Source organism: Entelurus aequoreus, linkage group LG07 (genome assembly GCF_033978785.1).
Source record: "Entelurus aequoreus isolate RoL-2023_Sb linkage group LG07, RoL_Eaeq_v1.1, whole genome shotgun sequence".
NCBI classification, from domain to species: Eukaryota; Metazoa; Chordata; class Actinopteri; order Syngnathiformes; family Syngnathidae; genus Entelurus; species Entelurus aequoreus.
Window position 1 is genome coordinate 59537689 of NC_084737.1, and position 11085 is coordinate 59548773.

Consider the following 11085-nt stretch of genomic DNA (forward strand, 5'->3'; position numbering starts at 1 on the left):
TGCTTACCATCTCTACCGCTGTGCCGTTGATGAAGAGTGGAGCGTGGCTGGATTTGGGCTTCCTGAAGTCGACGATGATCTCCTTGGTCTTGTCGACGTTCAGGACCAGGTTGTTGGTTCTGCACTAGTCAACCAGATGTTTCACCTCCTCCCTGTAGTCCATGTCGTTGTTGTCACGGATGAGGCCCACTACTGTTGTGTCGCCCGAATACTTCACAATGTGGTTAGTAGTGGACCTGGCGCAGCAGTCATGGGTCATCAACGTGAACAGCAGCGGACTCAGAACACATCCCTGGGGGGAGCCGGTGCTCAGGGAGATGGCACTGGAGGTGTTGTCGCCCACTCTCACCGACTGAGGTCTGTCTGTGAGGAAGTCAAGCAGCCAGTTGCATAGGGGGGTACTGAATCCAAGGGGAGCCAGTTTGCTCACCAAGTGCTGCGGGATGATGGTGTTGAACGCCGAGCTGAAGTCCAGAAACAACATCCGCACGTGTGTCCTTTCCTTCCAGATGTTCTAAGCTCAGGTGGAGTGCAGACTAGAGGAGATGGTGTCCTCTGTGGAGCGGTTAGGGCGATAAGCAAACTGGTATGGGTCGAATGTGGGGGGAAGTCTGAAGCCAATGTATTCCTTTACCAGCCTCTCGAAGCACTTCATTATGATGGGGGTGAGTGCCACAGGACGATAATCATTGAGGGAGGAGATTTGGGTTTTTTTAGGCACTGGAATGATTGTGGCTGTCTTAAAACATAATGGTACCACAGACTGGGTCAGTGAGGTGTTGAAGATGTCTGTGAGAACCCCAGCTAGCTGGTCTGCACATCCCTTAAGCACCTTTCCCGGAATGTCATCAGGTATTTCTGCTTTTCGGGGGTTCACTCTCCTCAGGGTTTTCCGGACATCCGCTGCTCATCAGGGCGAGGGATGGATTTCCTCGCCGGAGTGGTGTTAAGTGCCTCAAACCTTGCAAAGTGGTTGTTTAGGTCATTAAGGAAGCTGATGCTGTTGTCACAGGGATGGGGGGCAGCTTTATAGTCCGTGATTAACTGTATGCCCTGCCACATTCGTCTAGTGTTTGTGGGGTTCTCGAAGAAGTCCTGCACTTTCTGACTGTGAGCACGCTTTGCAACCCTAATGGCACGGTTCAGGTTAGCTCTGGCTGTTTTAAGTGCTACCATGTCGCCAGATTTAAAAGCCTTGTTCGGAGCCTTCAGCAAAGAGTATGTGAACCATATTTACTTTCCTGACCGCTTAAAGTGTTTTGTAATCCATCAGAAATATCTAGCCATCCATTCATTTTCTATAAATGTCCCTCAAGCAACTAAAATGCATCACACATGTTCAAGTGTGGAAAGTGTTTTGTATATATTACCCATCATGTCTACTAAAAGGACTTTTTTATTTATGTGGTACTATTAGACATTTTGTATAATGTTCATGTAGTTCAGTAGGAAAATGGTGTCTTTCACATATTTTAATGTTTTGTATTGGTTTCCGAATAATTGCACCATGAGTTTGAAATGGTTGTTCAATTAGTATCTATATAGTGCAGTGGTTCTTAACCTTGTTGGAGGTACCGAACCCCACCAGTTTCATATGCGCATTCACCAAATCCTTCTTTAGTGAAAAATAAAATGTTTTTTTTTTCCAATTTAATACAAAGTTATATGTTTTTTTTTACTGGTGCACAAAATGAACCGTGCATGAACATCACCTTGTTCAAAGAACAAAACCAACACACTGCATAAACTCACAACAAATTACACATACTCACTCCTACCCACTTCTCTAAAGTGGGCTGGCTCAAGGTGGAGGACAGAGTTAAACAACTTGCACTGAGCCTAGTCTATAAAATCCGCTACACCTCCCTGATACCGAAGTACATGTCAAACTACTTCCTTAACGTAAATGACCGCCATAACCACAACACCAGGGGGTGCTCCACTAACCACGTTAAACCCAGATTCCGAACTAACAAAGGTCTTAACTCATTCTCTTTCTATGCCACATCAATGTGGAATGCGCTCCCAACAGGTATAAAAGAAAGGGCATCTCTATCCTCCTTCAAAACCGCAATAAAAGTTCACCTCCAGGCAGCTACAACCCTAAACTAACACCCTCCCCGGATTGCTAATAATCAAATGTAAACAATCAAATGCAGATACTTTTTCTTTTTCTTATGCCTTCTGATCTCTCTCTCTCTCTCTCTCTCTCTCTCTCTCTCTCTCTCTCTCTCTCTCTCTCTCTCTCTATGTCCACTACTTGATGTCCATATCCTCCCCCCCCTCCACACCCCTGATTGTAAATAATGTAAATAATTCAATGTGATTATCTTATGTGATGACTGTATTATGATGATAGTATATATGATAGTATATATCTGTATCATGAATCAATTTAAGGGGACCCCGACTTAAACAAGTTGAAAAACTTATTCGGGTGTTACCATTTAGTGGTCAATTGTACGGAATATGTACTTCACTGTGCAACCTACTAATAAAAGTCTCAATCAATCAATCAATCAAAACCTGCAAATCATTAGAGGGAACATTGTTCGGGGCCGGTGGTATCCATAATACGGCGATAGGGAGAAGTTTTTATTTACACGATGAGTCGGGTTTGTCTTGACCTCCGCGGCAGAGGCTCCACCGAACCCCTGAGGCCGACTCACCGAACCCCTAGGGTTCGATCAAACCCAGGTTAAGAACCACTGATATAGTGAGTCTGTGCTTTATTCATTACTATGAAGCATGTGGTGAGTACTGATAGCTGTAATCTGTAAATTCTTAATTCATGTTTTAAAAGTAAATATGGGTAAATCCTCGTGCTTACTTTGGGGACCTCTGAATTAAGCATACCTTTGGCATACCACTAGATGGAGCCCGAGTGGTACATGTAGCGCAGTTTGAAAAACACTGCTTCAAATTGTTTCGCCTCTGAGTGCGGTGGCACCTGGGGTGGCCTGTCAGAATTTAGGGGTGACACGTGCCACCGTGGTCCACCCCATAGATGAGGAGGCGACTTTCCAGGGTATACCCCGCCTTCCGCCCGAATGCAGCTGGGATAGGCTCCAGCACCCCCGTGAACCCGAGAGGGACAAGTGGTAGAAAATGGATCGATGGATAGAAATTTTACTTATAAACCAGAGAAATATACCTACGTGAAGATGGACTGTGCAATTTCTGAATGAGCCGCAGCAGAGGACGCTATTGTTTTTTGCAACGCATTTTGGACGTTTGTGCCTAAAAGATTATTGAGGGATAATGAGATGTGTTGTGTGTGAGAAAAAGACGTGTGTGCACAAGAAACAAAATGTGTCGGAATTGAACCTATTGTTAGTACAAGATTGACAATAAGTTGAAAAGGGTGTCGTACTTTGACTACTTCTGGACGAGTAGTTGGAGAGTGTAGCAGTTGCACCACTGGCAGTATGTGTACATTTAAACATACGATACGTCTTCTTAGTGTGTTTAAAGGCCTACTGAAACCCACTACTACCGACCACACAGTCTGATAGTTTATATATCAATGATGACATCTTAACATTGCAACACATGCCAATACGGCCGGGTTAAAGGCCTACTGAAATGATTTTTTTTTATTTAAACGGGAATAGCAGATCCATTCTATGTGTCATACTTGATCATTTCGCGATATTGCCATATTTTTGCTGAAAGGATTTAGTAGAGAAAATCGACGATAAAGTTCGCAACTTTTGCTCGCTGATAAAAAAAAGCCTTGCCTGTACCGGAAGTAGCGTGACGTCACAGGAGCTAGTATTCCTCACAAGCCCCCGTTGTTTACAATGGAGCGAGAGAGATTCGGACCGAGAAAGTGATGATTACCCCATTAATTTGAGCGAGGATGAAAGATTCGTAGATGAGGAACGTTACAGTGAAGGACTTGAGAGGCAGTGATGGACGTATCTTTTTTCGCTCTGACCGTAACTTAGGTACAAGCTGGCTCATTGGATTCCACACTCTCCTTTTTCTATTGTGGATCACGGATTTGTATTTTAAACCACCTCGGATACTATATCCTCTTGAAAATGAGAGTCAAGAACGCGAAATGAACATTCAGTGCCTTTTATCTCCACGACAATACATCGGCGAAATGCTTTAGCTACGAGCTAACGTGATAGCATCGTGCTTTAACTGCATATAGAAACAAAAAAAATAAACCCCTGACTGGAAGGATAGATAGAAAATCAACAATACTATTAAACCGTGGACATGTAAATACACGGTTAATGCTTTCCAGGCTGGCGAAGGTTAACAATGCTGTGCTAACGACGCCATTGAAGCTAACTTAGCAACCGGACCGCACAGAGCTATGCTAAAAACATTAGCTCTCCACCTACGCCAGCCAGCCCTCATCGGCTCATCAACACCCGTGCTCACCTGCGTTCCAGCGATCGGCAGAAGGACGAAGGACTTCACCCGATGCGTTTGGCGGCCCGGAGACGTAGGAAGTCAAGGTGAGGTCGGCGACTAGCGCGGCTAGCGCTCCAACAAAGTCCTCCTGGTTGTGTTGCTGTAGTCCGCTGCTAATACACCGATCCCACCTACAACTGTCTTCTTTGCAGCCTTCATTGTTCATTAAACAAATTGCAAAAGATGTCCAGAATACTGTGGAATTATGAAATGAAAACAGAGCTTTTTGTATAGGATTCTACGGGGTACCATAACTTCCGTTACTCCGACTTCGTCACGCGCATACGTCATCATACCGCGACGTTTCAGCCGGATATTTCCCGGGAAATTTTAAATGTCACTTTATAAGTTAACCCGGCCGTATTGGCATGTGTTGCAATGTTAAGATTTCATCATTGATATATAAACTATCAGACTGTGTGGTCGGTAGTAGTGGGTTTCAGTAGGCCTTTAACTTATAAAGTGACATTTAAAATTTCCCGGGAAATATCCGGCTGAAACGTCGCGGTATGATGACGTAGAAGACAGTTGTAGGTGGGATCGGTGTATTAGCAGCGGACTACAGCAACACAACCAGGAGGACTTTGTTGGAGTGCTAGCCGCGCTAGCCGCCGACCTCACCTTGACTTCCTACGTCTCCGGGCCGCCAAACGCATCGGGTGAAGTCCTTCGTCCTTCTGCCGATCGCTGGAACGCAGGTGAGCACGGGTGTTGATGAGCCGATGAGGGCTGGCTGGCGTAGGTGGAGAGCTAATGTTTTTAGCATAGCTCTGTGCGGTCCGGTTGCTAAGTTAGCTTCAATGGCGTCGTTAGCACAGCATTGTTAACCTTCGCCAGCCTGGAAAGCATTAACCGTGTATTTACATGTCCACGGTTTAATATTATTGTTGATTTTCTATCTATCCTTCCAGTCAGGGGTTTATTTTTTTTGTTTCTATATGCAGTCATACGTCATCATCATGGCGCCAATGAAGGCTGCCTCTGTGCTTTCGTGCGCTCTGTTTTGTTTGTTTTTGTACATAAATTGTGTTTCCGGGTGCTCTTACACCCGTGAAGAGCTACTGAACATCAGATCCACCATCCCTATGGACTTGTTACCGGTCATCTTAGCGCCAGCTGCGGATTTGGTCCATTTTGTGCTCAAAAGAGGGAAACCGCACCGAAGAGGAAAGCGAGCGGGCGCACTTGTCCGTCTTCGCGGACGGGGATTACGCACGCCTCTACCAGGCATCTTCCTCTCCAACGTCCGCTCACTTGCCAACAAGATGGACGAGCTAGCGTTGCTGATGAGAAGGAACAAGGACTTCTCCTCATCATGTGTTTCACGGAGACTTGGCTGAGCGCAAGTGTCCCGGACAGCGCGCTTCAACTGGAGGGCTTTCATCTCCTCCGCGCGGACCGAGACGCGGCGCTCTCTGGCAAAAAAAGAGGCGGGGGACTATGCTTCTTTATCAACAATAGCTGGTGCACAGACGTGACAGCGATTTTTAAACACTGTTCTTCTTCTCTGGAATATTTATTCATCCACTGTAAGCCCTTTTACTCACCGCGTGAGATTGTTTCATTCATTCTCGTGGCTGTTTACATCCCGCCCGGCGCGGACGTGCGTGACGCTCAGCGCGCGCTCGTAGGACAGATCTTACATGTGGAACGGTCTTTTCCTGACTCTCTTGTTATCGTGCTTAGTGACTTTAACAAGGGAAATTTGAGCCAGGAATTACCAAAGTATAGACAGTTTATTAAATGCCCAACCAGAGAGGAGAACACGCTGGATCACTGCTACACTACATTGAGCAAGGCTTTTCATGCAGTCCCGCGCGCTGCTCTTGGACTATCAGATCACGTGATGGTGCACTTAATCCCTTCATACAGACAGAGACTGAAACTGGCTAAACCTGTTATGAGGAACATTAAGTGTTTCACCGCCGAGTCTGTGGACGAGTTGCATGCTTGTTGGGAAACGACAGACTGGGAGGCAATTGGAGCGGCCACGAACAATCTGGACGAGTATACGGACACTGTGACCTCATACATACAGTTCAATGAGGCGCGCATCATTCCAACGCGCACCAGGGTTTGTTATAACAACGACAAGCCCTGGTTCACACCCAAGATCCGACAGCTGCGCAAGAAGAAGGAGGCTGCGTGGAGAAGCGGGGACCGAAGTACATACAGAGAAGCGAAGTACCACTTCACCAGGGAAGTGGAGAAAGCTAAATCTGTGTACTCTAACCGTCTACAGGAACAGTTCCGCTCCAATGATTCTGCGGCAGTTTGGAGAGGTCTAAGGGCCCTTACGAACTATAAGCCCAAAACCCCCCAGGCCCTGAATGACCGGACTCTCGCTCAGGGCCTCAACACACATTACTGTCGTCATGAACGGCCTTCAGCTCATCAAAGCCATGCTCCCCCCACCATCACCCTCCCCACCAATGCCAGCACATCATTAAAGGAGTTAAAGGACTCAAAGGACTCCAATGACATCACAGGACTCCAAAAACACAATAAGACTGTAAAGACCCTCTCCATTAAAGAAGAGGATGTACGCCGGCAGTTCTTGAAGCTGAATATGCGGAAGGCCCCCGGGCCGGATGGTGTCTCCCCCTCCACTCTCAGACACTGTGCGGACCAGCTGGCTCCTGTCTTCACTGACATTTTTAACACCTCTCTGGAGCTATGCCGCGTGCCGTCCTGCTTTAAGACCTCTACCATTGTCCCTGTCCCCAAGAAAGCACGGATCACAGGACTAAATGACTACAGGCCGGTCGCGCTGACGTCTGTGGTCATGAAGTCCTTTGAGCGCTTGGTCCTGCCCCACCTCAAGGACATCACCACCCCCCTCCTGGACCCACTGCAGTTCGCCTACAGAGCCAACAGGTCTGTGGATGATGCAGTGAACCTGGCCCTCCACTTCATCCTGGAGCATCTGGACTCCCCAGGAACCTACGCTAGGATCCTGTTTGTGGACTTCAGCTCTGCCTTCAACACCATCCTCCCTGGACTGCTACGAGACAAGCTCTACCAGCTCAGCGTGCCCGACTCCCTCTGCAGTTGGATTAATGACTTCCTGACAGACCGAAGACAGCACGTAAGGCTGGGGAAGATTGTCTCGGACAGTCGAACCACAAACACTGGTACTCCTCAGGGCTGTGTACTCTCCCCCTGGCTCTTCTCCCTGTATACAAACTGCTGCACTCCAGTCACCAATCCGTAAAACTGCTCAAGTTTGCGGATGACACCACCCTCATCGGGCTCATCTCGAATGGCGATGAGTCCGCCTACAGGAGAGAGGTGGACCGGCTGACGTCCTGGTGCAGCCTCAACAACCTGGAGCTGAACGCCCAGAAAACAGTGGAGATGATCATGGACTTCAGGAAAGTCACAGCCCCACCATCCCCCCTCACCCTGATTGACTCTCCCACCCCCGTCCCCATTGTGGACTCCTTCCGTTTCTTTGGCACCACCATCACCCAGGACCTCAAGTGGGAGCTGACCATCAGCTCCCTCATCAAGAAGGCCCAGCAGAGGATGTACTTCCTGCGGCAGCTGAGGAAACTTAAGGTGCCGACCGAGATGCTGGTGCAGTTTTACTCAGCCATCATAGAGTCCATCCTGACCTCCTCCATCACAGTGTGGTTCCCCGGCGCCACAGTCCAGGATAAGAATAGACTGCAACGCATCGTACGTGCTGCGGAGAAGGTGATTGGCTGCAAGCTCCCATCCCTCCAGGACTTGTTCTCCTCCAGGACCAGGAGGCGTGTGGGTCGGATCACAGCTGACTCTTCTCACCCTGGACACACACTATTCTCCCCTCTCCCCTCAGGCAGGAGACTACGCTCCATCCAGACCCACACCTCCCGCCACCTGAACAGTTTTTTCCCCTCGGCCATCAAGCAAATGAACAAGAACTCCTAACAGCAGCTCCTTGAATTCCTTGAATCCCTTCTAAGTCTATCTGATAGCTCAGTCACAGCTCTTTTTTTACCAAATATGTGTTATATGTGTTTTATGTCGCACGTTTGCACCAAGAAAAATTCCTAGTTTGTGAACCCGTTCTCAAACAATGGCAATAAAACTATTCTGATTCTGATTCTGATTCTGATTCAGTTAAAGCACGATGCTATCACGTTAGCTCGTAGCTAAAGCATTTCGCCGATGTATTGTCGTGGAGATAAAAGGCACTGAATGTCCATTTCGCGTTCTCGACTCTCATTTTCAAGAGGATATAGTATCCGAGGTGGTTTAAAATACAAATCTGTGATCCACAATAGAAAAAGGAGAGTGTGGAATCCAATGAGCCAGCTTGTACCTAAGTTACGGTCAGAGCGAAAAAAGATACGTCCATCACTGCCTCTCAAGTCCTTCACTGTAACGTTCCTCATCTACGAATCTTTCATCCTCGCTCAAATTAATGGGGTAATCATCACTTTCTTGGTCCGAATCTCTCTCGCTCCATTGTAAACAATGGGGGATTGTGAGGAATACTAGCTCCTGTGACGTCACGCTACTTCCGGTACAGGCAAGGCTTTTTTTATCAGCGAGCAAAAGTTGCGAACTTTATCGTCGATTTTCTCTACTAAATCCTTTCAGCAAAAATATGGCAATATCGCGAAATGATCAAGTATGACACATAGAATGGATCTGCTATTCCCGTTTAAATTTAAAAAAAATCATTTCAGTAGGCCTTTAAAGCCAGAAAGCCATTGTTGTATACCATTGTCCGAGGCCTGGGCAATATTTTGATTGTATGTATTTTGTTATATATTATATATATTTTTCACTAATGTGTGTGCATGTGCGTGTGTGTGTATGCGCGTGAGTGCATGCGCATGCGTGGGGTTCGCAGCAGTGACATGGTCTATGCCTGTTGGTTAGTATCTACATTTATTTAAAACAACAATCTGTCAGTTAGTATAACGTCAAACATTGGCGGTAACACAGTGCATTTGTTTGCATAACTTAATGAAGGTTGGGAGATGTATGTGTGGTGTCTAAGAGATTAGAAGAGTACAGTCGAAGTGATGCAGTTGAAATTGTCTTGGACAATATCCTCTTTGGTAATTTTAGCAGGTACATATGTGTAACAATGGTCATACTGCGCGGTCCAGACCTGCACACTCCTGAGAGTCAAGCATGCTAGCCAGTAGGCTTGAAGCCCAAGCTCCCAACTCACTGACCAAGGCAGCTGTTGAGCTGAAACGGATGGCAGCCATTACTCCTGCACATTCCTATAATATCCTGCAGAGCTGCATCACAAATTATTTTTACGAAGTTAATAATGCTCAGCTTTTATTGACACTGTCTGAGATAAAAAAAATTACAATTGCCACATTGGTTGTAATTAGCTCTAAGTGTGATGCAATGCAGTTGTCATTTACAACCATATAATAAATTATGTTGATCTATTGTCTATTTTTCTGTACATATTGTAACCGCATTGATGACGTTTATGTTTTTCAGGACTCTTATCTCCTACTTGTTTGTGTGTGTGTGCTTGTGTGAGTGTGTGTGTCGAAGAGTTCTGTGTGTGGTTGTTTGAGTGCTTGTGTGCTGTGCCACCCTGTCGTGTGCAATGTCTTCGGAGCTGCTGGTGGATTTGAGTGAAGACCCAGCTACAGCCCAACTGGGCCAATTGAAGCTGGCCACCTTAGAAGACCAACAGTTTCCGGCGGATGAGTCAACTCTCAGCAAGTCTGGTCTGTGGCTCATACTTCCATTACACTTTATGTACAATGGCGAGGACATGCACAGCATGGACACATACATTTTTTTGTAGCCAAAACATAAGTTCCTCAAGAATCTGGGGAAGTAATTCATACACAGCGTTGCCTCTATTTTTTTGAGTAACCCGTTCCAAAAGGTCAGACAAAAAACCAAGTGTACGCAATAAATTGTTCCCATTTAAAAATAATGTTACATGGATTAAATTAAGCTAACCTATTCATCTGGATTTAGCCACATCTTAGACAAAATAGATGAATGTTATACAGTCATCTCTCGCCATACCATGTTTCAAATATTGCGTCCTCAGTTTTTAGTTTTTTAAAGCATATTCTACTTATTTTTTGCCTAAATTAAGTGTTAAATTTAGTCTTCTTTGTGTCTTTTGTATTACAGTGAAGTATTTCTTATTTTCTATAATGTTGTGGCAATCAATAAAATATACTTACCAAGCGGGACGTTCATTTCTGGCTAACAGGTATGCTAATCTTGGCGCTGTCTTCACCGCAACTATCAAGTTGACCAAGTTTTGGCAGAACTATTTTTTGATACTCTTCATCTTCAACGGTTGTCGAACGTTCGTTTTTGGCATGAGTGATGTCAAAAGACAAGACATAGCAGGACTCGATGAAACTTGGCGCTACACTTAATGTGAAGAAGACCGCTTTTAACTCTCAGCAGCTGTCTGGGCAATGTGAAGTAGACATGAACTCTGTTGAAGCACTTCATCTTTGACATCAATATCATACATGACATTTGTGAGCCTTTGGCGTGTCGTAGCTGTGACTGTCAAGTTTACCAAGTGTTTGCAGAACAACACAGATCTGTGGTTTCAGCACATCAAAGCCCAGTTCTAACTTAGAGGAATTACCCATGATTCAATTAACTAATGCCATAACATGAATGACACTTGAGGAATCTACAGTAGAACAC

At 45.9% G+C, this 11085-nt stretch overlaps 1 protein-coding gene across 1 annotated transcript in view; it reads left to right on the forward strand.

Annotated features, from left to right (window-relative positions):
- Positions 1 to 11085, forward strand: part of arhgap1 (Rho GTPase activating protein 1) — a 50746-nt gene that overhangs the window by 14626 nt on the left and 25035 nt on the right. Inside the window, exon 2 of the mRNA XM_062054107.1 lies at positions 9892 to 10127. Within this exon, the coding sequence (XP_061910091.1) occupies positions 10004 to 10127 (124 nt within the window). The 5' untranslated portion in view covers positions 9892 to 10003. The remainder of the gene's footprint in view (positions 1 to 9891; positions 10128 to 11085) is intronic.